The following is a 26,199-nucleotide window of genomic DNA, read 5'->3' as shown; positions in this document are numbered from 1 at the left end:
ACTCGAGGCCGTGATCATTACCCCCTCGCCACTCTCCTCCTCTTCACCGCCGCTGCCGCAGAGCCCTCGGGCTCCTCTTCTTCTCTGCCGTTGTCAGCGTGGTTCTCCTCCTCCTCGTCTTCGTCGTCCTCCTCCTCCTCGACCTCGGCCTCTTCCTCATCCTTGTGCGCCTCCTCCTCTTCCTCCTCGTCGTCATCGTCGTCGTCGTCCTCAGCTCCGTCGCCATGTTTCTCGTCGGCACCACCGGCGGCGGCCCCGTCCTTGTCGGACGATTCTCCCCGCTGCGACTCACCCGAGCCCTCCCGATCGCTGCCGCCCGGAGGCGGCGCCGAGGCGGCGTTGGCAGCCGCCAGCGCCGCGGCGGCCGCCGCCGCAGCGGCCGCGACGGCCGAGGGCGGCACGTTCCTTCGGACCTCGGCCGATCGGAGCTCGCTGAGCAGCTTCTCCACCTCGACGAACATGCCCCGCGCGTCGTTGACGACGCCGAACTCGTCCACCTGGTAGCCCAGCACGCCGCTGTCCTGGTTCTGATGGTGGCTGTCGCCGCCGGCGCCGTCGGCGTCCGACTCGACGTTGTCGCGCAGAAACGCCGGGCCGGGGCCGTGGTTCGGATCCGGGTTGTACATGATGGCGTTGGAGAACATGTGGGCCAGCTCGCGGTCGAGCTGGGACGAGTTGATGATGGAGCGGGGCGGGACGAGATCTTCGGTGCGGGGCAGCCAGACGCTGCTGGTGCCCGGGTCGCCGCCGTCGGGGAGGGCGTGTGCGGCGGCCTGAGCGGCGCGGTTGCCGTGGTTGATGGCGGCGCGTATGCTTTTGAGGTCCGTCGGCTGCTTGATCACCTTGTGGTAGCCGGGGGCGTCCTTCTCGCGGATGGGCTGGGCAAACATGTTGGCCGAGCGGTGGTGGATGATCTGCTCCATGGCGGAGCCGCAGACCTTGTTGAAGGAGCGGGTCCAGAGCACCAGCGTCGGGCTCTCGCCGGGGACGAGGCCCTCGGGGAGCGCCTCGCGCATCTGGCTGGCGCGGGGCGTCTGAGCCGGGGTCGGCGTGAGATCGTCGCGCTTGCGCTTGGACGAGCGGGAGGGCTGCGTTCGGCCCGTGACGCTCTCGTCGGCCGTCGTGTCGCCCGTCTCGGTCGTCAGCCGCGGCGTGCCGGCCTCCTCCTTGACCTTGACCATGTCCGACCCTGCCTGGGACGGCTTCTTCTCGTGAGAAGCCGTCGGGTGGCGCGGGACGGGCCGCGACGCCCCTGCCTTTGGCTTTGGCGTCTCCGAGGGCTCTTCCCGCTTCTCCGCGTCCCGGGTCGCCGAGAGAGGCGCCGGGTGCAGCACCGGGCTCGTCGGTTCGTAGGCCGGGCTGGGAACATCGTCGTACCCGAGCCGCAGCTCGATCCCTGGCCGAGGCGTCGAAGGCGTCGACGTCGAAACCCACTTGGTCCCGCTGCCCCCGGCGATCCGCATCGGAAAGCCGACGTTGGGCGTCCGGGGACCCGGCGCGGCGCCGAACCTAGCAGCTGGGGTAGGCGTGGCCACGGCGGGCGGGCGCGAGCCGCCGGGTCGTGGCGGGTTGTAGGGAGAGCTGTGCCGAGGGTCGGCGGCATCCGGGCGGGCGGGAGGGGCGTTTGGCTGCGCAGCGGGAGCTTGGAGCACCGCAGAAGCCTGCGGCCGAGGCGAAGGGGCAGCGACCCCGGGACCGGGCCGGGGCACGCTTCCTGCTGGCGCCGCGGTGGCGGCAACCCCTGCGCCCCGTGCTGCCCCAGAGGCGGCGGCGGCGGCGGCGGCTTGCGGTGCCGGGGCAGGTACGAGAGGTGGAGCTGGCGGCGCCTGGCCGGTCGCCGAAAACGCAGGTCCGGCATACGGAGGATGGAGCTGGGATTGCTGCGGGGGAGCCCCGGCTGCTGGAGCGGGCACGAACTGCGGCGGCCTGGCCGCGGCCGAGGCGGCGGGCGACTGGAGGGCGGCCGCAAACTGGCTGGCGGGATGCGGCGGCACGGGAGCGGCCTGCATCGGTCGGCCAGGCTGGGCCTGGGGGAGTGCCGGACCGGGCGGCGCCGGGATCGGCTGCTGCGGGCGCTGCGGAGGGACCGCCGGCGGACCTGCCGGCCCGGCCGCTTGGGCCGGCGGCGCGTTGGCCGGCTGGTAGGGCGGCTCCCATTTCAACTGTCCTTGAGCAGGCGGCTGAGGGCTCGGAGCCGAGAAGGCGGGAGCCTGCCGAGGCGCCGGGACGCCATCTGGCCGCTGCAGGCCGTCGGTGCCTGCAGGCGCAGCGGGGGAGGGGGAAGGCTGGAACGGCGCGGCGCCCTGAGGCGCTTGCAGAACCGGCGTCGTGCCGTTTGGCGGCGGGTGCCGCGAGGTTCCGGGAGCCCTCCCAGCCGGGGGTGGTTGCTGGTTGGGATGCGAGGGTGGTAAGGGAGGCCGGGGTGATGGTTGCGGCTGCGTCTGCGCCGGTGGCGGTTGCGGTGGTGCTTGTTGCGCCGGCAGAAGCGGCTGCAGGTTTCGCAACGGGGGATGCGGTAGGGCGTGCGGAGTCGGCGGTTGGGGCGGCCTCGGCGAGGCGACGGGCGACGGGGCCGCGCCGTTGGGCGTAGCGGCCGGCTTCGGCCTCCCGGGCGCCTGGACGCCGTTCGGACCTTGCAGCGGCTGCGTCTGCGGCTGCGTCTGCGGCTGCTGCAGCTGCGGCTTCGACTCGAGCTCGGGCTCGGGCTCGGGGGCCTCGGGCACCGTCTTCTCCAGGTCCTTGATCTCTCCTACAAGAGCCTCGTAGGCCCGCTCGTACTGCTGGACCTCGCCGACGGCGTGCTTTACGTAGACGTCGTGGATCCGGGCGTAGGCAGCCTCGATCCTCGCGATGTGCTGGCGGGCATCCTTTAGCGACAGCAGGGGCGGCGGCTCGAGCCTCCGCTTCTTGGAGGCGGGCGACAAGGCGCCATCGGGGCCTGGGGTCTTGTCGGCGTCGGAGAAGGTCAGCTCCTCACGGACGACGCGCAGGAACAGATCGCGGAGGGCGTCGGCCGTCAGGCGGCAGGGATCGTAGGAGGCGGCATTACGGAGGAGCTTGTTGGCCCGGAGGGTGTCGGCGATGCGGGTAAAGCTGGCGTCATCGAGGCCGAAATGGGCAACGGCGCGGAAGAGGAGCAGGGTCTCGAGGGGCGTGTGCGAGGAGGAAGAGGTCGTCGTTGTCGTCGTCGTCGTCGTTGTCGCTGTGGTCGGCGAAGCGGTCATGCCCCAGGGGTGAGCCGGCGGGGCGCCGAAGGGACCACCGCGGTTGGCCTGGACGACTTGGATGGGCGCCACGATCTGTAGACGGAGAAGCGACCCGGGTCAGAGAGAAGCAGGCGGGAAGTTCGGGGCGAGGAGGAGGAGGATGGGCGCGGGCGTGTCGATGCCAAGGCACCTGCACGTACAGGCAAGCAGCTGCGAGCCCCGCGCCGCGTGGGTGCGAGGAGCCAGCCAAGCGAACCGTCTTGCTCGTCGTCGTCGTCGTTGTCGTCGTCGTTGTCGTCGGGGTGGTGTCGCCCCAGAGGGCGGCGTTGTGGTGGATGATGCGATGGGGGACGTACGACGATGCGATGATGACGATGACGATGACGATGATGGCGTTGCTTTCGAAAGATTGGAAAATTGGCGAATGCACCTCGGGTGGAATCACGTGACGGAAACCGTGGTTCGGCGTTGGATTGGGTTTTTGGGCGGCGATGGTCAGGTCAGAAAAGATGGGATTTGGTGATTGGGATTGGACCGAGGGGGGGGGTGTCGAGAAACCGCAGGAATGGATGAAGGGTCCAGTCCCGACCCAGGACGGTGAGTGGATGGATGGATGGAGGGAGGGATGGGAGGGATGGATGGATGCGAATGTGGACGTGAATGGATGAAACGACGAAAATGTTGGGTGTCACGACAAAAGACCAGAAAGATCAGAAACGTCGCAGTGCGAACGGGTCCGCTCGCTTTGGGGACGCTTCAGGCACGTGAAGCGGCTCAGGGTTAGGGTTCAAGGCCCAACCCAGACCCCTCGCATGAGCGGTTGGGGGCTGCTGCATCCACCTGCACCGCGCCGAAAACGGCCAACCCAACGTAACCTTCACGTTCCCCGTTTGGTTACCGTCGGGGCTCCCGTTCGGTTGACGGACACGGGGCCCGGCCCCCCCCCCCCCCCCCCCCCGGGAAGACGCGTGGCCCGCCAGCATGGTGGGTGGTCTTGTTGTTGCTCTTGGGTGGTTCGTCATGCTCGCTCCGTGGTCCGGTCAAGCATTCGGTTCCTGCAATTGGCGCATGGGATGTTGTTCGTTTTCGCCTTTTTTTTTTCTCTCTAGTCTTGAGTCTCATTTGTTCTCGGTGATTTCCAATTTCCCGTGATCCAAGGTCCGAGCCTCTCTCGTCTCAGCACATCCGCACCCAACGACGTCCCGTCCGTGTAGTAGTTACCTACATAACACCGTAGTGTATTGCTGAAACAACAGTGTGCATCTCCGACCTCTGATTAAATTGCCTTGCCTTGCCTTACCTTCCCGACCCGCGATTTTTTGTTGGCCGCCCGTTCCACGCTCGCTGCAGCCGTCAGGTCCCCTTCGGAACCCGCAACCGGGAACATGGGTCATCACAACATTCGATTCGTCGGCGATCCGTATTCCAATCACGGCGTTTGGAGCCCGCCCACGAGCCGGGCCAAGTACGTACTCTACCTACCACCTTGGCCACCTACATGATGAAGATCTATCTAGGCTCTTCTTCGCAGAGTCCATGGCATTCCGTGCTGACGCCCTGGGAGCTTCTGCGAGGAGGATTACAACATCACCTTTTACCTGGCCGAGTTCATCAATGCCCTGACCAACGTCACGTATGGTGTGTATCAACCCGGACCGTTCGGCTGAACCATGCCCCCGTGTGATGTGCCCAAGGTGGTTCCCATTGCCAACGTAACCCCCCTCAGTCTATCTCGCCCTCCGGGCCATGTACGGCCCCTCCCACCGCCGCCGTGACGGGGGCCGGAGACGCCTCCTCCGCCCCTCGTGGGACTTCATGTCGGCGTCCCTGCTCGTCCTCGGCCTCGGGTCCTTCCTCTTCCACGCCACCCTGCGCCAGACGCTCGAGTTCGTCGACGAGTTCTCCATGCTCGGCCTGACGTGGTCCATGCTTCACGCCTCGCTCACGGCGCGCCAGCCCCGCGCCCGCGCCCGCGCCATCAGCGTCCTCCTCGCCGCCGCCTACCTCTCCTTCGCCGTCTTCTACCTCGGCGCCCCCCAGATCATCTACCAGGTCTACGCCTTCACGAGCTCGCTCGCGCTGCTGCTGCTGCGCACCTTTTACGTCCTGCACTGGGCCGACGCGGGGTTTCCCGAGGACAAGCGCCGCGACTGGGTCCGGCGCACCTGGAAGGCCGTCGCCACCTCGGTGCTCGGCTACGTGCTCTGGATCATCGACTTTGAGCACTGCGCCCAGCTGCGCGCCTGGCGCCGCTCCCTCGGCCTCCCCTGGGCCTTCCTGCTCGAGCTGCACGGTTGGTGGCACATCCTGACCGCCATCGGCGCGGGCCAGTCCATGCAGGTCGCCAGAGAGGCGAGGGCCGAGGTGGAGGAGCTCCAGGAAAAGGCCAAGGCGCAGTAAGATATAGCGAGCAGATCCCTCTCTCTCTCTCTCTCTCTCTCTTTGGATGAGTATAGACCATGGCAGGCGTCGAAAGCGCCGCACGCCACCGCAATTTGTATACATTGCCCGCGTACATAGTACATAGCACTCGGATTTAACATTCCAACGCCCTAATTATGGGCTCCTCTGGCTCCTCTGGCTCCTGCTCTAGCGTACGCTGAGCTTGCACCCCGCTCGCTCGCTCACCAGGTCACGTTCGTGATGGGCACGGTGAGCCTGTACCCCGGGTCCTCGGTGGTGCACCACACCAGGCCCGTCGCCAGCGTTTCGCAGGTGATCTCGCTGTCCAGAGTCCCCACCGAATAGCCGCTGAAATGCACCCTGCCAACCGTGTCAGCCATCTTGCAAGAGGTTCTGTTTTTTTTTTTTTTTTTTTTTTTTTTTTGGAGGGTGAGGGTGAGGCTATTTGGAAAGGGCCTCGATCCGGCATCATTACGAAAAAAAAAAAAAAAAAAAAAAAAAAAAAAAAAAAAACTCACAAATTCACCCGATCCAAATCGTTGCACGCCCACCGGGCTTTGACCTCCAACGTCTTGGACTCCTTGTCGTACTTGAACTGGCACCAGTAGGGAAACAGCAGCAGGCCGTTTCCCCCGTCGTCCCCGACCACGCACTCGTACCACCCTCCTTTTTTCTCCCCTTCCGCCGGCTTCCCCTGGTTCACGGGGATCGGGTACTGAAACCGTCTGTCCTCCACCTCGAGGATCACCTCAAAGTACACGTCCTGCTGCTCGCCGACGAGCGCAAAGTGGCTGAACGTCCACCGCGGGCGCAGGATGGAGGTGAGCGTGCAGTAGTCGCTGGCGCCGAGCACGGGGTCCTCGAGGGCGTAGGGGGCCAGGGGCACGGGGTCCCCGACGAGAGCGCCGGCGACGGAGGTGGTGGGGACCGCGTTGGTGCAGTACCGGTTGACGAGGCCGGTGAGCTCCGAGGTGATGGACTGGCAGGTGAGGGCGACGGTGGCGTTGCCGGAGGCGGTGATTTGGAGGCTGAGAGAGAAAAGAGAGAGAGAGAGAGAGAAAGAAATCAGCTCGGCATTCCAACCCTCGACCGGGCTTGAATAAAAGGAGAAGGGCCGCGGAAATGGATGGCAAAACAAAAATAAGAATGAAAAGAAAAACAAAAGCCACTTACGGCTTCGCGGGATCCTCGTCGTCGCAATACCACGTCTGCTCCACCGCGATCCGGCTCTCCTCGACGTCAAACCACGCCCGCGTCGTCGGCGGATACGCCCCGACGCTCGCCGACTGGAACTCGTACCCAAAGCACGACAGCGTCGCCAGGCCGTCCTCGCCCACCCCTCGCCGCCCGAGGCTGCAGCTCGCCTCGTACCCCGTCACCGCGTTCGTCACCACCGCCATCAGGTTCTGCAGCGGGGCAAAGCCGGCCCCGTCCCCCGGCTCGTCGGCGAAATGGACCGCGCTCACGACCCAGGACGGCTCGGCGGCGGAGCGGGAGGCGCAGCCGGGGCGGCGTGGCCGAGCGGGCCGTCGTAGTACCGCGGGGTGATGGCGACGGGGGAGGTGAGGCTGGCGCGGACGAGGAGCGGGGAGGCGTAGCGGGGGGAGGGCGCCGCGGCGGCGCCGACGGCCGTGAAGGTGAGGACCCGGCCGCGGTCGTCGCATCGCCAGCTCTGCTTGACGTGGTAGGTCGGCCCCGCGGCGGCGGCGGCGGCGGCGAGCTCGACGGCGGCCTCGAGCTCCTCTCCGGCGGACGACGAGGAGGAGGCCTGCACGACGGTGCAGCCGTAAAGGCCGGCCTTGGCGTCGACGGCCCCGGCCCCCGGGCAGGCGAGGCTGGCCGTGTAGTGCGTGGCGCGGTTGACGAGGTTCAAGGTGAGAAGGCCGTCGGCGGCGTGCCGCGTCACGTTCTGGACGAGCCAGCTGGGAAGGGTAAAGGAGCGATCCGTGCACCCAAGGGCGTCTTGCTGAGCAGACACCAACGTGCTGGCGAAGGCGGTGAGAACACCCCCGAAGAGGCGTCGGGGTGGCGTCATGGTGAGGAGCGTCTCTGTTTGACGGCGACGGTGGATACTGGCGTAGACTTGGACGGCGGACATTCCCATGTGTCAAGTAGAAGCGTCCAAGGCGGCAGGTATATATATATATATATATTGCATATCGCTCTCCTCTCCTCCCCTTCCTCTGTGATCCTTCCCGTCGCCTGTCCGCCACGGATCCATTCCGTCGTCCCCCATCTGTACGACGCGTTGGTGAGTAGAGGAGGAGCCATCGTGAGGAGCACTCTGCAGCTGGCTCCCCAAACATCATCCATCCCATCCTCACCCCCTCGATCGCAATCAAGAAAAAGACCCTTGCAGAAAGAAAAGCCGTCGTGACACGGCGTCGTGCGGGCATATACCCAGATGAGGCCGGATATACTATGGCAGGTCTGCATATTTGCCGCCGTGGGGGCCGTGTTGATCGTGTCCGTTGCCATCTGCTGAATGGCCGGCGGCTGCACTCGTACACGCGCGATATCCTGCTGATGAGATGCCGCTCGCTGCCGGTCAGACACGCCGGAAGAAGGAATCCTAGGTGCTGCTGCGCACAGAGGACGGTCTGTGCATATCTTCCATCGTCGTTACTATATTACGCAGTATCACCTCGATGCCCGAGGTCCCTTGATACTGCTACAGCCCCAACGTGAGGGGTACCTGAGCTCGGCGGAGCGATATCTCGGCATCGTTTCGATGGCATAGGGTGTGTTACTTGCATGCTGTACCCGAGTTTTGCACCGACACGTTGTCTCCTCCGCTATCGTATTACATCCTGGTCACCGCGAGCGATTCTTTGAGCCCTATTCATGATGTTCTCGAGATTTTTGATTTCCTTGTTGCTATGCATCTTTGTACGGATGCACTTGACGGAGCCCTCAGAAGCATGTTGCATTCAGCACACAATCGTCCGACCTCATGCTGTGACTAATTATCCTATGTGAGCGTGAGGAGGGACGACGAGGAGAAGGTCTACCCTGAATTCCTCTATGGGTTCGCCTGCATCGACTCGAGGTGTGTTGGAGGAAGACTATCAGGACGCTGCCCTAGGAGCCTGGCCGGCGAAGCTCAGCGGGAGAGAGCTTGACCGGAACCCCGTCCGTGGAAGGCATGTATGTTCAAGCCGTAGGCAAGATGGTCGCCGGGCCATACGTCATCGGGGTTTAACAGCGCCACGTCATGAATCCGGTGTCTACCTGGCCTCGCTTGGAAGGTAAAGGCACGGATGTTCTTTTGGCCAACCCATATCCGTTTTTGTGACCGACGAGTCCATTCTGGTGCTCTCTTCGCAGGAGCACTTCGTCACCATGAGGCTCTTTCTCTCGTTTGGAGCCGAGCGATGTGCGGTAGACGAGGGCGACATGGAATGAAAAGGGTGGGGTTTTGTCGGGCCTGAAAGACACGAGCTCGCTCGCTCGCTCGCTCACCAACAAACCGCCCGTTCCTTGGCCTTGCAGTTCTCCGCAAACACCAAGCCAGGACAAGGGAAAAAAAGAATTCCGGGTTGAAGAAACCCTAAGGATCGAATAGGAAGACAGGAGATCACCGAAGATTCCCGTTTTGTCAAACCGGGGCCTCACACGACTGCCTATCTAGGCAAGCTTGGGTGGGATCTTGGTCGGTGCTGGGATAATGAACTAACTACTCTGCTTAGCCCCTTTTTGATCTCAACACCACGCTCCAAAACTAGGGGTCCCTGAACAGCCAGGTGCGTATGTACATATTATTCCTACCGATTTTATGTACACAGTAGTAGTTACATACGTGGTGAAACTTGGGGATGAATTCAACGGCGCACGTAATAGGATCTGGGGGAAAGAAAATGACATGTCGAGCGTTTCGACCCTTACTGAAACAAGTCGCGACTTTTTTTGGCAAACGAAACGCGATGCGACGAGGAGAAACGAGATGGTTATTATGCCGCGGGCGGGCGTAATTTCGCACTTTACCGTTGCACAGTAAGCGGTGGACACCGAACCCACCTGGAGAAAGCTACAAAGCCCGGCACACTAATAACCAACTCGTTGAACGGCGTGGATTACGATCGCCGTGATGATTGATATTTTGTGTTGACGCAGTGGAACCGAGTCAGCCGGGTCCGTTGATCAGCAACATGTGAAGGCATCTCCAGCACGACGCGCGCAGGCGCCTCGGCGCGCGGAGCTTTGGAATGAATGAATGAATGAATGCCTGGCCAAAATAAAATACATGAAAAAGGGTCGCATTGCTGCGACCGCGTGCCGTTGTCCAGCTCTTGAGACAGCCATGATACCATCATCATCATCGTCATCATCATCATCAGCCTCGGGCCTGAGTCGCAACATCAACCCGGAGCGCCAAAGATGCATGATGGGGTCAGCTGGGGGTCCTTTTTGGAGGAGCGCATGAAGCTTCAACATTGCATGCTGGAGCATCCCATGCCCCGCAGCCATCCATGCCGGCTCCAGGGCTCGCGCCGTCTGCCGTTGGCCCTGCATATCTCGTCCCCCCCTGACCATCCCCGACGGACCATGCCCGAAGCGGACAGCCATGGCCACCCGACAACGGGCCAGGAGGCGCTCGGCGACAGCCCAGCCATGGAGCCGGGTCCAGCTGGATCCCCTCCGTCATTTTTAGGGGACGCGCCTTTGGCCTTGTCCGAGCGGCGCTCCCTTAAAATGAGCGCTGCATCTCTCTCCCACCCCCCCTGGACGCACTTCACAACACCCATCCTCCTCTGTGCAAACCCTGTGCGCCGTGCACATCGCCCGCGCTGCATCCCTAGGCATCCGTCGCCAAAGCGCGCAACTCGGAAACTCGAGAGAGACAAAGCACCACCGCCGCCGCCATGTCCTTCACCGATGAGGAGCTCGACCGCGACTGGCAGCCCAACGGCCGCCGCCCGCAATCGTGTGTCCACCCCGAGAGCTCGCCCCCTGGATCGTGACAAGAGGGCAGTCCAAGCTAACCGGGCGTCCCAACAACCCACCCCCTTAACAGCACCGTCGCCCAGATGTTCTCTCAGGAGCTGATGGACATTTTCCGCATCGAGAACAGCATCACCGATCTTGACGAGGAGATCGATAGGAAGTCCGTCTTGTCCACCACCCCCCTCCCCCCGCATACCCCACCATCCATCCCATCCTCGTCCTCGTCCTCGTCCTCCTCCCCCTACCCCCCTTCCCTTCGATCGTTATCGTCATCAACCATAACCATGACCACAACCACCACGAACATCACACATGCATTTATGAAGCACATCCAATGGATGGCTAGCTGACACGGTCCCTCGCCGGCACACAGGAAGCAGCAGATCAACTCTCAAACCTCGGAGCTCGAGGCGCTTGAGGCCCGCATCCGGGAAATGGAGAGGAGGTTGAAGGAACAGTACGGCACCGGCCTCGGCGCCGGATCGAGCGCAGCGGCAGGACAAGCCAACGGAGCCGCCGGCTCGAGCGCTCCCCCTCAGCCGCCCGCGAAGGATCTCGCTCTGCGCCCCGCCGCCGGCAGCCGGCCCGGCACCGCCAAGCCGCAGCAGCAGACGCAGCAGGACGCTGCTCTCCCGCCCACGCCGGCGAGGAGCGAAGGTGAATAGGGGACTTTTTGTTTTTTTGGGAACGCCAAACTCTTTTTCCAAAGAGCGCCTGGCGGCTGACTGGCCCTTCGCATCAGATGGCGAGCAGGATGCCTAGACGGACGGTTGTCGATGCTGCGTGGTCTGTCTGCTCCCCATGCCTCCCTGGCAGACAGGGAGGCAGGCAGGCAGGCAGGCCAGGCAGGCAGGCTAGGCGGGCGGAAAACGACGAGCGAACAAAGGGAGGAGGCCGGCATCGAGACGAATATGCCGACGCCGCCCTTGATCCCGGCACGCACGACGACGACGCAACGAAAAAACAAGGAAAAAAGGTCTGAGCACCCAGCCCCCCCGAGGGGGGCCATAGATGGCCGAACCGACGATGATGGTATTGTTACCATCACCCAAACAAGGCGACCAACAAACACGCATGACACGACCGCTTTTCTCCTACCTATACCCCTAACCTCTATACCCCATTGGATATTACTATTATTTTTTTAAGAACCGCTTCTACTTCCCCTTCTTGATCTGCTTCTTCGCCTTATCCCATTCCGCCTTATTTAGACTTTTAGAAACACGCTACTTACTATCACTTTATCTACCTACCTACTTACCTACCTACCTCCCTTACCTTCACCATCCTCGGGCGTCGTATCCCACGTACCCGCAACGCAGGTCTCGCTCGCTTCAAAGCTCGGGGAATCTTTCCGGGAGACTTCATGACGTTTCTCTCTCTCTCTCTCTCTCTCTCTCTCCGCCCCCTTTCCGCCTTTTCTGGTCAACATCAACATTCCTTCGTGCACTCATCCCGCCACCGCCGTCATTCACTTGCATGTTGACCAGAATCCGCTCCCTGCATGTCATGTCATTGTTTTCTCGGATATGGCGTTGGTTGTGCGTTTTGGGTTCTATCACAGCTGCTGGTGTTGGGCATGTCTTTCGGGGGAATCTCTAGGAGGAAAGGAAAGGGGAATGGGGCACGGGGCACGGGGGCATGGGGATGGGAGAGAGCGAAGAATGGCTTTGCCGTTGCTTGGGGAGACCCTTTTGTCCGAGGAGGAGGAGGGTAGACGGGAGGCCAGGATGGATGGGGACGGGCTCGGATCGCACCAAGCGCCACCACTTCTTTCTTGACGGTCTTCCCATCCTGGCGGCGCCCGGGGCTGGTCATTTCCTGTACATACTGCCATGTTGTCTTTTTTGCATTCCTTTTCTGCTCTTGGAAGGTTGGGGAAGCGGTGGATGGGCCACGAATGCACTTGGATAGCTACGATTTCTCACACGCACGCACACACTCTCCCTTTTTTCCACGCTTGGAGATGGTGACGTCGACATATCATGCGGAGAGGTACAGAAGGAGGGAGTGGGGGATGGCATGCCCACCTCATACATGATGCCCCTGGATGAATGAAAAGCGCTACTATCGGCAACTCACAGGTTAGGTGGTTCACGGGTAGCAGACAAGGCAAAAAAAAAAAAAAAAAAAGAAAAAAAGACAAAAAAAACAGGCTTCTTTCTTCCCATTCCGAAACGACGGCCGGTTCTACAAAAACCCCATCCGTGGCCATGGCAAAGTCCCTCCATCTCTACTCTTCTTCGTTCTCCTCCTCTACGACCATGATGCCTCTAGAGGCGTGGATCACGATGGCGTGAGGTTCAGCTTCTTGGGGGCAAACCCTATGCGCGCCTGGCCCACGTCAAACACGGCATACACGGCCTTGAGGAAAACGTCCCCAAAGATGGCCAGGTCGTCGTACCCCCACGTCTGCAACCCGCCCATGCACCGGTCCGGCTCGTCCGGTATGGCCGTATAGTTCATGAACTGGCCGGGGATGGTAACGTCGAAGCCGTCGTCGAAGCGAATCTCAAACGCCGGCAAGGTCGGGTTCTTTTCTCGGGAGGATAATAACAACGGCCCACCCGGTGAGGTCAGCCTTTTGCCATGCGAGACGGTACAAGCAAGCGTGCGAGACGAGCAGCACAAAGACTCACGCGGCACGGATACGTCCAGAGCCCCCCCGCCGTGGCGTTCCTCCGCGCCCCGGGCACGTCCGCGTAGTAAAGCTCCGCCACCTCGCTCGCCATGAGCAGCAGCGTCGTGCCCGTGTCCGCGATCGCCCGCCACCGCCCCTCCCCGGCCGGCGCGTGCCACCGGTCCCGCCCGCCGGCGCGCACCCCGCGGTACGCAAACTCCCAGAACTGCGCGCCCTCGGTCAGGTTCAGGTACCGCAGCTCGCCGGCGCGGCGGGCGTGGTCGACGTAGCCAAACGTGTACGCGCCGGCGGGCGAGCGCCAGCGCAGGTCGGCCGTGAAGACGGGCGCGGCGAGGCGCGGGAGCAGGGCGGCGGCGAGCACGCCGGGCTGCCGCGGCGAGGTCTGCGAGGAGAGGTTGTAGGCGAGGCCGAAGACGCCGTCGAGGTCCCGGTCGGCGGCGAGGGAGGCCGAGACGGCCGAGGCGGACTCGATGGTGGCGTTGACAAAGGTGAGGTTGGCCAGGTTGATGACGTCGCGGTAGACGCGGCCCCACGCGGCGCTGCCGTCGCCTGTGTTGGGTGTTTTTTTTTCTCCTCCATCAGCAGCGAACGGGGAAAAAAAGACTAGTTTGAGAAAGCCAGCGGCTGGGGGGTGGGACAAGGGAAGGGGAGGCACACGCACCGTATGTGATGTACCAGGTGGCGTTGGGGACTTGCTGGGCCGTGGAGGAGGCGTTGATGTGGAAAATGCGGCGGTCTTGGGCGATGGAGAGGCGGGTTTCGGTGGTGTAGAGCCACCTACAAAGAGAAGGCAGCAAGCGTTCCGTCAGCATCGTTGCGAGGGGTTTCTTGACAGGACGCTTACACATCCGACGACCCCGTGTCCAGATCGACCGTGAACCACTGCGGCGGCGTGCCAAACCCCACGCGGCTGAGGTACTCGCGGTCGTCGCGGAACGAGACGGCCTCAACGTCACCCCTGCCGTCTCCAGGTCCTCGCATGGCGGCGAGAGATTGGGCGAGCTTCTCGGGCACCTCGGCGCCCCATTTGCTCAGGGCCCGGGCGTAGGCGGCAGGGCCGTTGGGCGCGTAGCTGGGGTTGCGCTGCAGGTCGACCGTCGCGGAGCGGCGAGAGAGATGGCGCTCGTCGGAATGGCTTCCATCGTGGTGCTTCTTGTTCGTGTTGAACATGGGAATGCGGGTGGCGTCGAGGAAAGACGCAAAGAAAACAACAATGAGGGCCAGAAGGCCGAGCGGTGATCGAACGATCACCATGATGTCGGATACGAAGGCGAAGAGCAGACGCAAGATTGCAGGAGTCGGTCTGGCAGGGTGGTTGTTGTTGTTGTTTTGTTGACAAAAGCCCGAGGGGGGAAAAGAGAACCGTCAAGAGAAAGAAGGAGGCAAAACGGGCCAAAAACGCCGTCTTTGGAACAAGAATCGTAACCGCAAACCACGGACGGACCCAGGGCTCAAGCAGTTTGTTTTGAAATAACAGCAAGGAGCACAAGCAAGACACAAAAGAAAGAAACGAGAAAGGGTTGAGCAGATCTAAGTCCCACAGCCCGCCAGCACACGTCTTGTACATACCAAATCTTCAACACAATGTCCGAAGCCCCGGGGCATGGGACCCAAGGTAGACAGGACCCAGACAAGCAGGTTTCGACGAGAGCGCTCAACGGCCGAGTGTCTTGCTGAGCGTTCAAGCATATGAAGCCAGAGCCAAAGGCCATCGCATGCATCCGTACACCCCCTCCTGCCGTGTTACCAGGGACGACGACGACGACGCTCATGGAAGACGCCTCCTCTCCTATTCCAGTCCTTTTTCTGTCCTTTTCCTTTCTTCCTCCCTCGTGTCTACGCCAATCCAGCACCCGCCCAGCTCCGGCGCCAAGGTCACGGATCGGCCGTTAGGTTGGCCTCGTCGCACCGCATCTCGTGCGAGCGCGCCGCATCCCCCCCCGCGCAACCAGCAGGCTCGAAAGGGAGAGGGAGGGAAGGGGGGGGGGGGGGGGGGTTCCGTTTCACAAGTTGAAAAGCCTGCTTTTTGGGTGTCTCGACGGGGCTCCTGGGCCCGGGTTCCTGCAGAAGCCGTTCGTTAGATGAGGCAAAGGTGACGGGTGACATGAAGCCCTCTTGAGGGTCAGGAGAGCGTAGCGGCGGAGAAAAGAGGCTGATCAGGTACAACCCTAGCCCTGGCCTGTCTGGATCCATGGGAGAAAAGTGGCAGCGCAGACAAGACGGCAGCCTCGAAGCCAACCGGCTGCTTTACAAGTCCGAACTGGCGTTGAAGTCACAGGTACAGGCCGGCCAGCAGCCAGGTTTGGGAACGACATTGGCGTGGGAGGGTTGTACGGTACAGACCCCCTGGGGAGGAGAGGTGTACTAGGAGCCTTGGCTGTGCGCCCTGTACGCGACTCCCTTCTCTCACAGCGCCTGTCTTGGTCTGTCTCGGTGTGTTCTAGGTGGAAAGGGGAAAAAAATGAAGATTGTGTACTCCAGGCCGGCGAAACAACGATGGGCTGTGTGATACAAGAGCGCTGACGTACCGCGTTAGAAACCACCCGTGACTTCACCGGGCAAAGCGGTCCGTTCAAGATCGAAAGGCTCTCTCGGCAATGCTAGGCGGTTTTCTTTTCTTCTCTTTTCTTTCTTTCTTTCGTTTTTTCTTTTTATTTCTTTTTTTCTTTTTGGTTTACATCATCACACAAGCTCCCAACGCCAACTTGCTTTAGGGTACAAGGTCGATGGATCCAAGTTACCCTGGCGTCTCAGCTCAGACATTACGTCCCTTCTTCTCTCGCAATGACAAGAAAGCCACCTAGGGTCTCCAAGAAAGCTCCCCGACCTCTGTAACGTAGTCCGAATCATATCATTTCATCAAGGTTTGGTCATGGTATACACTTCTCCCGAACTCCAAGTAAATGCAACACCCACACACCTCCTTCTAGAGAGGCAACGTAGGCCAACAGGGCAGGCGGTGCCCTTATCAAACAAACAACAACAACAGCAGCAGCAGCAACCAAAACAAAACTACAGCTCATCATGCCCCTTAGCCCCCTCCTGCTGTTGTTGCTGCTCGGCCTGCTCCTGCTCGTACTGCTCCTTCTTCTTCTCCGCCTCCTTCACGAAATCCTTGAGCATCTCGTCCATCTCCTCCTTGGTCTGCCCGGCCCTCAGCTTGACCGTCGGCGCGGGCTTCTTGGCCGACTTGGGCTCGCTCTTGGTGGCCTTGGCCTTCTTGCCGGCCGTCTTCTTGCCGGCCTTGGCCTTCTTGCCCCCTCCTTCCTCCTCCATCACCGGCTTCCGGTTGTTGAAGTTCTTGACGCCCTTCATCGCCAGCGTCAGGCCCGCCTTGTCCAGCTTGTCCCGGCGCTCCTGCAGGTCCTTGACGAGCAGGACGGGATCGTCGGCGGGGCCGAGCTTGTCCTGCGCCGGCAACTTGTCGGCCAGCCAGGCGGTGATGGTCTCGTACAGCGTCTCGGTCTCCTTGAGGTCGTCGAGGGTGTAGAGAGGCGGGACGGGGCCGCGCTCCTTGTCGACGTCGGCCATGCTGGACGGGGTGGCCGTGGCCGAGGAGGCGCTGCCGGTGGCGGTCTCGTCGTCCTCGAGGCCGTCAAAGTCGCCGCCCGTCGACGAGGACGCGGAAGCGGAAGCGGAGGCGGTCGTCGCGGACGAGCTGTCGGCGTCCTCCGAGGCGGTGGAAGCCTCGGCGGCCTTCTTCGCCTGCCAAGCCTCATACTCGGCAATCTTGCTCTTGATGTCCTTCAGGAACGAATCCGTGCTGTTGAGCGCCTCCTGCAGGCCCTTGAGCACCTCCGGGCGCTTCTCCGCCTCCTCGATGCGCTTGAGCACCGGATCGGCCAGGCCCTGCAGCTCCTTGAGGCGCGCGCGCAGGTCTTCCTTGCTGGCCTCGGCGCCGTCGCCGTACAGCCAGTCGCTGGCGTCCGAGTTCTTGGCCTCGAGAGAGGAACGCTCCGCGTCGGTCGAGTGCGCGACGAAATCCTCGCGCTCGAGCAGATCGCGCACCTTGTACGTGTAGGCCTCGAGCTGGTTGAGGGCCTCTTCACGCTGCTGGCGGGCGCGGTCCGAGGCGTCGAAGGCCTTGAGGCGGTCCTTGAGGGCGCTGACCTCGGCCTTGGACAGGCTGGGCACGCCGACCTTCTCGAGGGTGAACTTGACCGGGATGGCGATGACCGTCTTCTTGGGTCCGGCGGCCTCGGTCGCCGCGGTCGCGGCGGAGGATGAGGTCGAGGTGGAGGCCGACGTGGCCTCGGAGGCGGTCGACGAAGCCTCGGTGGAAGACGAAGCAGCGGACGACGAGGACGACGACGACGACGACTCGGCCTGCTCCGACGACGAGGCGTCATCGCCCTTGATCGGCTGCTGCCCCGTCTCCTTCTTGCCAAACCCAAACAGGTTCTTGACGCCGTCGACGAAGCCCTCCTTCTCCGCCACCTCGGTCTCGCACTCCACGAGCAGCCGGGTCACGTCCACCTCGCCGTTCTCGGGAGCCAGGCGCGCGCTCATCTTGAGCTTCACGTCGGCGCGCTCGCACTTGTGCTTGTCCACCAGCTCGGCCACCGAGGCGGTCAGGTTCTTGGTCTCGAGGCGCTTGGTCTCGGCCTCGACCTGGCTCGCGACCTCCTGGTAAAAGGTCAGGCCGAAATCGTCCTTGTTCGGCAGGGTCACCTCCTTGGCGGGGGCCCCGATGTGGGACGACGGCGTCCACAGGCGCTGGTGCTTCTCCTTGCCGTCGTCCGTCTTCCACCGGATCCCCGCCGGGTACACGGCGGCGTCGGCGATGCGGATCTCCTTGACGCGGAAGACGGGGCTCAGATCGGCGGCGCGGAAGCCGGCGCCAAACACGGCCGCCTCGTCCGAGTTGACGTTGGTGCGGATCTTGTCGGCGCCGCCCAGCGCCTTCTCGAGGGCGCGCTGGACGAAGGGGGTGCGCGAGGCGCCGCCGTGGAGGATGACGGAGCCGAGGTCGGCGAGCTCGACGCCGGCGGCGGCCAGGGCGCGCTCGACGGTCACGACGACGCGGTCGGCGTGCTGGGAGGCCATGGCCTCGAAGTCGGCGCGCGTGACGGCGTACTTGAAGTCGATGTCCTCGTACAGGCCCTCGATGGAGGTCTGGGTGTTGGAGTTGGCGCTCAGGATGTGGCGGGTCTTTTCGGCCTGCTGGATCAGCTTGGCGACGGCGCGGCCGTGGGCGCGGACGGCGTCGGCGGAGACGGACGCGGCGGCGGCGGCCTTGGAGGCGGCGAACTGGGCGATCATGTCGTCGACGAGGAGGTAGTTGAGGGCGTCGCCGCCGAGGGTGCGGTCCCAGCCGACGCCGAGGACCTGGACCTCCTGGACCGTCTTGTTGAACTTGCCGACGTCCTTGACGGTGCGGCTCTGGAAGCGCATGACGGTGGCCTTGGTGGAGCCGGCGCCCATGTCAAAGACCATGTGGATCTCGGGCTTGCCCCCCTCGTTGACGTTGGGGAACTGGCGGCTGGTGGCGTAGTGCAGGCCGACGGCCAGGCCGTCGCTGATGAGGGACAGCACCTTGAAGCCGGCCAGGTCGGCGGCGAGCTCGACGGCGCGGCGCTCCTCGGCGGTGTAGTACGGGGGGATGGTCAGGACGGCCGAGCGCACGGGGCTCCCGGGGCCGGCCAGGGCCTCGGCGTTGTCGCGGATGGTGCGCAGCTCCATGGCCAGCAGCTCCTCGACCAGCCAGGCCTCGTCCTCCGGGGCGAAGGCGCGGGCGGGCTTGAAGGCGGCGGTGCCGCGGGACTTGTGGGCGACGAGCTGCAGGGCCGGGTGGCGGCGGACGTACTCGCTGACCTCGGCGCTGTCGGCGGGGAGGCCGAGCAGGAGCTTGAGGTTGGGGAACGAGTCGCCGGGGAAGCGAGGGGCGATGGCGAGGGCATCGGAGCCATAGGCGCGTTCGGGATAGGAGCCGGGCTTGGGGTCCGAGGCGGGGGGCTTGAAGGTGATGGCCGAGGTTTCCTTGCGGCGCGAGTCCTTGGTCAGGACGATCTCGAGGGGGATGCCGGGCTTGACGAGGGAGGCCTTGATGTACTCGGTGCCGAGGTCAATGCCGACGACGGCCGCCACGGCGAGGGCCTGCGGCACGAGAAGCAGCAGGGCCGTGAGGACCGCCGACAGCGGGGTCCGTCGGGGCGCCATGGTGGCGGGGGAGGGGAGGGGGCAGGGCGTGGCGGCCGGTGTCTGCTCGCCGTCTGCGCGTCGCTGGATGATGGTTATTTATTGTCGTCGTCGCCGTCGGCGGCGTGGGTGTTGGATGGCGGGCTCGCTGGCTGGCCACACGTCGGAGCAGGACCCCAACAAGGGAACAACAGCCAACGCTCTCAACGTCCGTCCAAGCCGGCAAGCAGCAAACGAAGAGAAGGATCGTGCGGGTCCAGTCCCCGTTGTCTTGTTGTTGTCGTTTGGTTCGTCAATGGCGTGGTGGATGATTCCATGCAAGTCTCTTTCCCCGGGGGGCTTGGTTCGAGAAACAAACAGCAACGGGACATCCAACCCGCAAACCGAGGGCTTCGGTTGCTTGTTGTTCTTCAGTCTCTTTTTCTGTCAGGCGAAAGCCGCAATCTGCAAGCTGTCCCCAGCAAAAGGACAGCTAAACCGGGTTGGTGCCGTCCGCTGAAACGGCCCAGAATGGAGACGCCGCGGCCAATCAGGAGGCTTGCCTTGTCCTCCCCTCGGGCAGCCGTGTGGCTCGCTCCGGCTTGGTCGGCCCGCCATTAGCTAATGGCCAAGAGCCGTTGGGCTTGGCATTACTGGACCGTGCTAACTCGTACGGAGGAGAGAGAGGGGACATTGTCCATGATTAACTACATACTGTCCATATCTAGGCAGGTCGTACATTTGCACATTGCACATTGCACATTGCATATTGCACATGGCTGTGTGATTTTGACTCTGGCTCGTCTGGCCTCCTGCGCAATGGGATCCGTTGCATCTCTCGGTGGTGGTGGTGGTGGTGGTGGTGACAAAGATTGGACCCCGACCCGGACTCTGGACCGGCCTGACCTGACCTCGCCGGCCCCGCAAACCGCCGAGTGGGGCCGGACCCCGACGACCTCAGGTGCCCTTTTTACTGTGTACAGAGAGCATTCTCTCTATCGTGGTATCAGATGCTGGCTGACCTTGACGCAACATGCCTGAGCCACCGCTATGCACACGCAAGGTGGTAACTAGGAGTACCTTGGGTTCCCCTCGGCGATTCCATCACCTTCTCCCCTCCCCGGCAGCCTCCCTCTTCAGCCTCTCCAACGCGCCCTCGTACTCCTTCACCCTCGCCTCCCCAAACTCCTCTCCCTCGCCTCCCTCGCTGATCCTCACCCTCTGCACTTTTCCTGCCCTCCGGATGCTCGTCGCCGCGCCCTTGCCCTCGCCCGCAAACTCCCTCCAGAACCTCCTGGCCTCGGCGTGCTCCACCAGCGTCCAGGCGCACCCTTTCCTCCCGGCTCTCGCCGTCCGTCCCACGCGGTGCACATACGACGTCTCGCTCATGGGCACGTCGTAGTTGACCACGTGCTCGAGGTTCAGCAGGTCGATGCCGCGCGAGACCAGGTCCGACGCGACGAGGATGCGGAGCCGGCCCTGTGAGAAGGCCCGCAGCGCGCGAAGGCGGCGCGCCGTCTTGGTGGAGGAGGTGAGGGTCCCGATGAGCGGGGCAAGGTCAGGGAGGAGGAGAGAGAGGAGGCGGGAGAGACGGAGGGCGGCTTCGTTGGACTTTGTGAAGACGAGGACGCTGGTCGGGAACGTCGGCTTGGTACCGGTGGTGGGCGGGCGGGTGGGTGGACGCTGGCTGGCGCGAGAGGAGGTGGCGGAGGAGTCCGAGTCGGAGGAATCCGAATCTGATGAGTCAGACGAGGAAGAGGAAGAGGAAGACGAGTCCGCGTCCGAATCGGATTCCGATTCCGAGGACGACTCGGACTCGCTCGTGCCGGAGCCCTCGGCGCTGGTTGCCGCATCCTCGTTGAGAACGCTCATGTGCTTGCTGCGCAGCAGATCCACGAGATACAGCGGCTTGAGGCTGGGCTCGCGAACCTTGACGGCAAACTCTTGCAGCGTGGCCGGCAGGTTCTGCTCGCCCACCTGGGTCCCCTCGACCACGACGAGCGTGGGCCGCCACAGCTTCAGCCCGTTCAGCAGGCTGAGGTCCCGCGTCATGGTGGCGCTGAGAATGACCTTGCGGACGCCCGGCGTATTGGATCCGGGGAACTCGCAGGCGCCGGGCCTCTCGACCGCCAGCGCTTCGTTCACCGTGTCCAGCCACTGTTGGAAATCCTGGGCCAGCAGCTTGTCGGCCTCGTCGACAATCAGCCACCGCACGTAGTCGAGCGTGAACCCGGGCGTCTTGGTGATGTGCTCCACCAGCCGGCCGGGCGTGCAGATGAGAATGTCGACCCGCGAGGCGTAGGTAACGATGTGGTCCGGGAGCGGCGGCGAGCGCTCGAGGTTCAGGTCGTCATCCTCGTCGTCCGAGCCCTCGGGACCAACAACCCGGTCACGCCTCCGCAGATACCGCTCGTACCCTGGCGGGTCGTACCGCTGCTCCTCGCTGAGGATGACCATCTGCTCTTCCTTGAACACCCGGTTGCCCATGGCCATGCCGATCTTGACCCGCTTTCCGCCCCCGACGGCAAACGCCGCGGCGCAGGCTTCGCAGGCCTGCTGCACCTGCTGCACGAGATCTCGCGTCGGGAGGACGATGAGCGCCCGCAGCCTTGTAACACGTTCCCTGCTGATGTCGCGCACCAACGGCAGCACATAGGAAAGCGTCTTTCCGGACCCGGTAGGGGCCGCCACCACCACGTCTCCCTGCCTTTCGGGAGAAGCCAGCAAGAGCGGAAGCACGGCCGTTTGGACCGCAAAGGCGTCCTTGAACCCCTTGGACTCGAGCACTTTGGACGCTTCGGGCGAGAGGCCGAGCTCGGTGAACGGCTTCGTCGTATCCGAGGCCACCCTCACGGGCGACGCAAGCCACGGAGGGAGGGTTTCGTACGTCACCTTGGCCTGGTCCAAGACGACAGGCTCCGGCTGGGGCAGCGGCTCAAGACCGTGTTCCACCTGCGGCTCGTCCTCTTCCCGGTCGCTCGGCGTCTCTTCGATCAAGGGTCGGAGCTGCAGCGATCTCTGTACCTTCTCAAACACCGACTTGTGCCTCCTCCGCATGTCGTCGTCCTCGTCGGCGTCTACCATGGTCGTGTCGCCGTCGGCATCTTGCTTCTTCTTCTTCTTTTTCTTCTCCCGCTTCGGTTTCTTGGGGCTCGATTCGCTGCCCTGCGCCTCCAAGGCCGGGCCTGATGTCGCATCGGCGTCATTCCCGTTCCGAGCTTCCTGCTCCTCCTCAGGCGCCGCCGACGGATCCGCCTCGGGCTCCGGGCTCTTGCGCTTTCGCGACACCAACGGCCTGGAGCCCCTTGGCTGCGGTGACCGGGGCCGCTCTCCGTTGTCTGCGGCCTCGTTCTTGTCCTTTTTCGATCTGGACTGTTTGGTCTTCTTCTCTGCCGTCCCGGTAAGCTCCTCGTCGATGGCCCGCTGGCGCTCGCTGTAGTCTACAGGCGGGAGGTTGTCGTCATTGAAAACTATCCTCTGCGGCTGTGCCGGCGCCGGTGGTGGAGGAGGTGGTGGAGGAGGGGGAGGAGCATTCTTGGGGGCGTAGCGGGAAGAGGGCGTCGACGCGGGGGCAGCGGCCGAAGATAGCGCCTCCTTGGGCTTCGGGGGAGGAATGTAGCGGTTGTACATGGCCTTGAAAAAAATACCCAATCAAAATAGCATTAGGACCTGGATGGCATCGTACGTCTTGCTCAAGTCTTGTCGCGAATGGAGCTGGTTGCGAGGCTCAACGGGTCTACGCAGTAAGGAACTTGGAGCGAAGCCGCCGCGACATGCGAAGTTGAAGATGCAAAGCAAAAAAGTTCCCGGGGTCCGAGCTTTCTGCCCGTCTTGGCATGTGGAATGACGTGAGGTCCTCCATCCGGCTAGCCCAGGAGAGGAAGGCGGTGACTGGACGGTGGGAGGACCCCCCTGAGCTCCGGTTCCTGGAAGAGTGGGCCCGTTCTCGAACCTTGGGTCAGCGTCCAGTCCAGTGAACATGCGACATGGCGATGGATGCAGCGAGCGCAACATGAACCAGCACGACCCGAGCACTTCCAGCCCTGCTCGGATCTCTACCTAGGCCGTTTGCTATGAACCCCTTCGGAAGAAGCCATCGGGACATGCGTTTCCCCTTCCCCCCCGTCTCCAGCAACCATGGCGCCTACGTACAACATCGCCATGGTTAGCGACTTCTTCTTCCCGCAGCCCGGCGGCGTCGAAAGTCACATCTACCAGCTATCGACCAAGCTGCGCGACCGCGGCCACAAGGTCATCATCATCACCCATGCCTACAAGGGCCGCACCGGCGTCCGCTACCTCACCAACGGCCTCAAGGTCTACCACGTGCCCTTCTTCGTCCTCTACCGCTCCGCCAGCTTCCCGACCGTCTTCTCCTTCTTCCCCGTCTTCCGCAACATCGTTCTGCGCGAGCGCATCGACATCGTCCACGGCCATGCCAGCCTGAGCAGCCTGTGCCACGAGGCCATCCTGCACGCCCGCACCATGGGCCTCCGCACCGTCTATACCGACCACTCGCTCTTCGGCTTTGCCGACGCCGCCAGCATCTTTGCCAACAAGCTGCTCAAGTTCAGCCTCAGCGATGTCGACCATGTCATTTGCGTGAGCCATACGTGGTAGGTATCTGGCAAGCCCCGGTCCTGCGTCTTGCCGCCCGCTCACTCCCGTCCAGCAAGGAAAACACGGTCCTCCGCGCCTCGCTCGACCCTCTCATGGTCTCCGTCATCCCCAACGCCGTGGTCGCCGAAAACTTCAAGCCCCTGGACCCCTCCGAGCTGTCCTCGGGCGCCTTCTCCCACCGCCACCCGCCCCCGGCCCGGCCCCCCGGCCCCCACGACATGATCACCATCGTCGTCATCTCGCGCCTCTTCTACAACAAGGGCACCGACCTGCTGACCGCCGCCATCCCGCGCATCCTCGAGAACCATCCCAACACGCGCTTCATCATCGCCGGCGACGGGCCCAAGGCCATCGACCTGGAGCAGATGATCGAGCAGAACGTCCTGCAAGACCGCGTCGAGATGCTCGGGCCCATCCGCCACGAGGAGGTCCGCGACGTCATGGTCCGCGGCCACATCTACCTCCACCCCTCCCTCACCGAAGCCTTCGGCACCGTCATCGTCGAGGCCGCCAGCTGCGGCCTGTACGTGGTCTGCACCCGGGTCGGCGGCATCCCCGAGGTGCTGCCCTCGCACATGACCGTCTTCGCCAAGCCCGAAGAGGACGACCTGGTCGCCGCGACGGGCCGCGCCATCGCCGCCCTGCGCGCCAACAAGGTCCGCACCGAGACGTTCCACGAGCAGGTCAAGAGCATGTACTCGTGGACCAACGTCGCCATGCGCACCGAGCGCGTCTACAACGGCATCTCGGGCGCCATCAGCGAGGCCGAGTTCTACGGGTACGACGCCGCCAACGGGGCCGCAAGCTGGAGCGCGGCCCGCGGCCGGTCCGGGGTGCAGAGCTTCGCCTTGATCGACAGGCTCAAGCGCTACTACGGCTGCGGCATCTGGGCGGGCAAGCTCTTTTGCCTGTGCGTCATCGTCGACTACCTCATCTTCCTGGCCCTGGAGCTGCTGTTCCCGAGGGACAAGATCGATATCTGCCCGGACTGGCCGAGGAAGGAGAGGAAGCCGAACGGGACGGCTGCAGGCTTGTCGAGGGATTAATGGCTGGGAAGTACGGAGAGCAAAGACGCATCGGGTTTCGTTGGCACCCCCGATAGCCGGAACAGATGGGAATCCATAATAAGCCTTTCAGAGGGCAAAAGAGGCTTGAGCAAGATTTATGATGAAAAGAGCCATTCGCTCAAAGAGCCCTGTGGGAAACGCCTCCAGGCGGGTAGGCCTGCGGCCTTGCCGTGGGTCTGAAAGACGCATGACACTAATAGCACCCTTAATGACCACCAGAAAATAGCTGCACATATCTTTCCTCGCGTACATGAATTGAATGAAACCGTTTCCCAACAGGCTGTCCGTTGGAAGATGAACTGCGCTCCATTGTGATGTGCCATGTTCGGCCCCTCGCCGACGTCTCGGCTTTGCCTGGTGGTCACTTAATTCTGTCGAAAATCTGGACAAGGTCAAACGGACCGTTTCGGTGATTTGTGCAGCCTTGGACCAGTTCCTACCGGCTCCTTCCCCTGTGCTGATCGCTTCGCTCTTGGACATCGAAGTCGCCCGTTCTGTCAATGGCTTTTCAGACTGGAATCCGGAGGCGGGCTTCTTCTGGGAGCAAGAGGGTTAGGTGGAGGCCGCCCAGTCTTGTCTAATACCTCATCACTGATACATCCCGCCAGGGTCATACATTCCGAGTTGGATGGTTAATATAGAGACTTTGGGTGCAGGAACCCTCCGAAACAAACGTTGTAGATAATAGAATAAAAGCGAAAAAAAGAGAATAAGAAATGAAACGTAGACGCATTTGCCATTAGAAAACGGCTCACCGTGTCCAAAACTTCACCTCTGTGATGGGAGGCGTGCCAGGCTTGAAAGACCAGTGCTTGTCGAAGAGGGCAACATCCTACCGAGATGGCTGCTGCTCACTGATGCTGGCTAAAGGGCAGATGACTACCTTCGTTACTATCCATGGCAAACAAGAATAATCAGACCGCCTGATCGAGAGAATCAGAAACGAGAAGTAGGGGAGAAATGAAGTCAAACGGGTTGTTCCTTGTCTACGAGTCTCTTCTGCTCCTGAACCTGGCTGACTGGATGGTTGGCCTTCACTGCACCCGTTAACAAGGTACCCATAAAGAAACAGGAAAAGGGGGAGAAGTCAATTCGAGGCTCCTGAAAAGCTCAGGGCCATGCTGGAACTCACATGGGATCTAGGTATTTTGAAAAGGGGCTACGGGGGAAATGCTATATGCGACACCTGCTAGGCCGAGTC

The 26,199-nt window shown here is 62.5% G+C and overlaps 8 protein-coding genes across 8 annotated transcripts; 3 read left to right on the top strand and 5 right to left on the bottom strand.

Moving 5' to 3' along the window:
- Nucleotides 1–17: 17 nt before the first annotated feature.
- Nucleotides 18–3,224, bottom strand: VTJ83DRAFT_6913 (uncharacterized protein; the record flags this gene model as incomplete). Its single annotated transcript, XM_071013677.1, has 1 exon — nt 18–3,224. The coding sequence occupies one exon, from the start codon at nt 3,222–3,224 to the stop codon at nt 18–20; it is 3,207 nt and encodes a 1,068-aa protein (XP_070864540.1).
- A 1,367-nt stretch (nt 3,225–4,591) lies between these two features.
- Nucleotides 4,592–5,606, top strand: VTJ83DRAFT_6912 (uncharacterized protein; the record flags this gene model as incomplete). The annotated part of the gene is made up of 3 exons (XM_071013676.1): nt 4,592–4,671; nt 4,771–4,844; nt 4,933–5,606. 3 exons carry the CDS (start codon nt 4,592–4,594, stop codon nt 5,604–5,606), a joined length of 828 nt encoding a protein of 275 aa, XP_070864539.1.
- Nucleotides 5,607–5,830: 224 nt separating this feature from the next.
- VTJ83DRAFT_6911 (uncharacterized protein) lies at nt 5,831–7,644 on the bottom strand (the record flags this gene model as incomplete). Its single annotated transcript, XM_071013675.1, has 4 exons — nt 5,831–5,969; nt 6,128–6,637; nt 6,783–6,962; nt 7,076–7,644. The coding sequence occupies 4 exons, from the start codon at nt 7,642–7,644 to the stop codon at nt 5,831–5,833; spliced, it is 1,398 nt and encodes a 465-aa protein (XP_070864538.1).
- Nucleotides 7,645–10,471: 2,827 nt separating this feature from the next.
- Nucleotides 10,472–11,315, top strand: VTJ83DRAFT_6910 (uncharacterized protein; the record flags this gene model as incomplete). Its single annotated transcript, XM_071013674.1, has 4 exons — nt 10,472–10,533; nt 10,624–10,713; nt 10,927–11,210; nt 11,296–11,315. The coding sequence occupies 4 exons, from the start codon at nt 10,472–10,474 to the stop codon at nt 11,313–11,315; spliced, it is 456 nt and encodes a 151-aa protein (XP_070864537.1).
- Nucleotides 11,316–12,839: 1,524 nt separating this feature from the next.
- Nucleotides 12,840–14,448, bottom strand: VTJ83DRAFT_6909 (uncharacterized protein; the record flags this gene model as incomplete). Its single annotated transcript, XM_071013672.1, has 4 exons — nt 12,840–13,088; nt 13,193–13,743; nt 13,856–13,971; nt 14,039–14,448. The coding sequence occupies 4 exons, from the start codon at nt 14,446–14,448 to the stop codon at nt 12,840–12,842; spliced, it is 1,326 nt and encodes a 441-aa protein (XP_070864536.1).
- A 1,758-nt stretch (nt 14,449–16,206) lies between these two features.
- On the bottom strand, nt 16,207–19,353 carry VTJ83DRAFT_6908 (uncharacterized protein; the record flags this gene model as incomplete). The annotated part of the gene is made up of 1 exon (XM_071013671.1): nt 16,207–19,353. One exon carries the CDS (start codon nt 19,351–19,353, stop codon nt 16,207–16,209), a length of 3,147 nt encoding a protein of 1,048 aa, XP_070864535.1.
- A 1,062-nt stretch (nt 19,354–20,415) lies between these two features.
- On the bottom strand, nt 20,416–22,941 carry VTJ83DRAFT_6907 (uncharacterized protein; the record flags this gene model as incomplete). Its single annotated transcript, XM_071013670.1, has 1 exon — nt 20,416–22,941. One exon carries the CDS (start codon nt 22,939–22,941, stop codon nt 20,416–20,418), a length of 2,526 nt encoding a protein of 841 aa, XP_070864534.1.
- Nucleotides 22,942–23,448: 507 nt separating this feature from the next.
- On the top strand, nt 23,449–24,977 carry VTJ83DRAFT_6906 (uncharacterized protein; the record flags this gene model as incomplete). The annotated part of the gene is made up of 2 exons (XM_071013669.1): nt 23,449–23,927; nt 23,984–24,977. 2 exons carry the CDS (start codon nt 23,449–23,451, stop codon nt 24,975–24,977), a joined length of 1,473 nt encoding a protein of 490 aa, XP_070864533.1.
- Nucleotides 24,978–26,199: the final 1,222 nt, after the last annotated feature.

The sequence above is a fragment of the Remersonia thermophila genome, chromosome 6 (genome assembly GCF_042764415.1).
Source record: "Remersonia thermophila strain ATCC 22073 chromosome 6, whole genome shotgun sequence".
Taxonomy (NCBI): Eukaryota; Fungi; Ascomycota; class Sordariomycetes; order Sordariales; family Chaetomiaceae; genus Remersonia; species Remersonia thermophila.
Note: the sequence above shows the minus strand (reverse complement) of the source record. Positions and strands in the feature narration are given on the sequence as shown.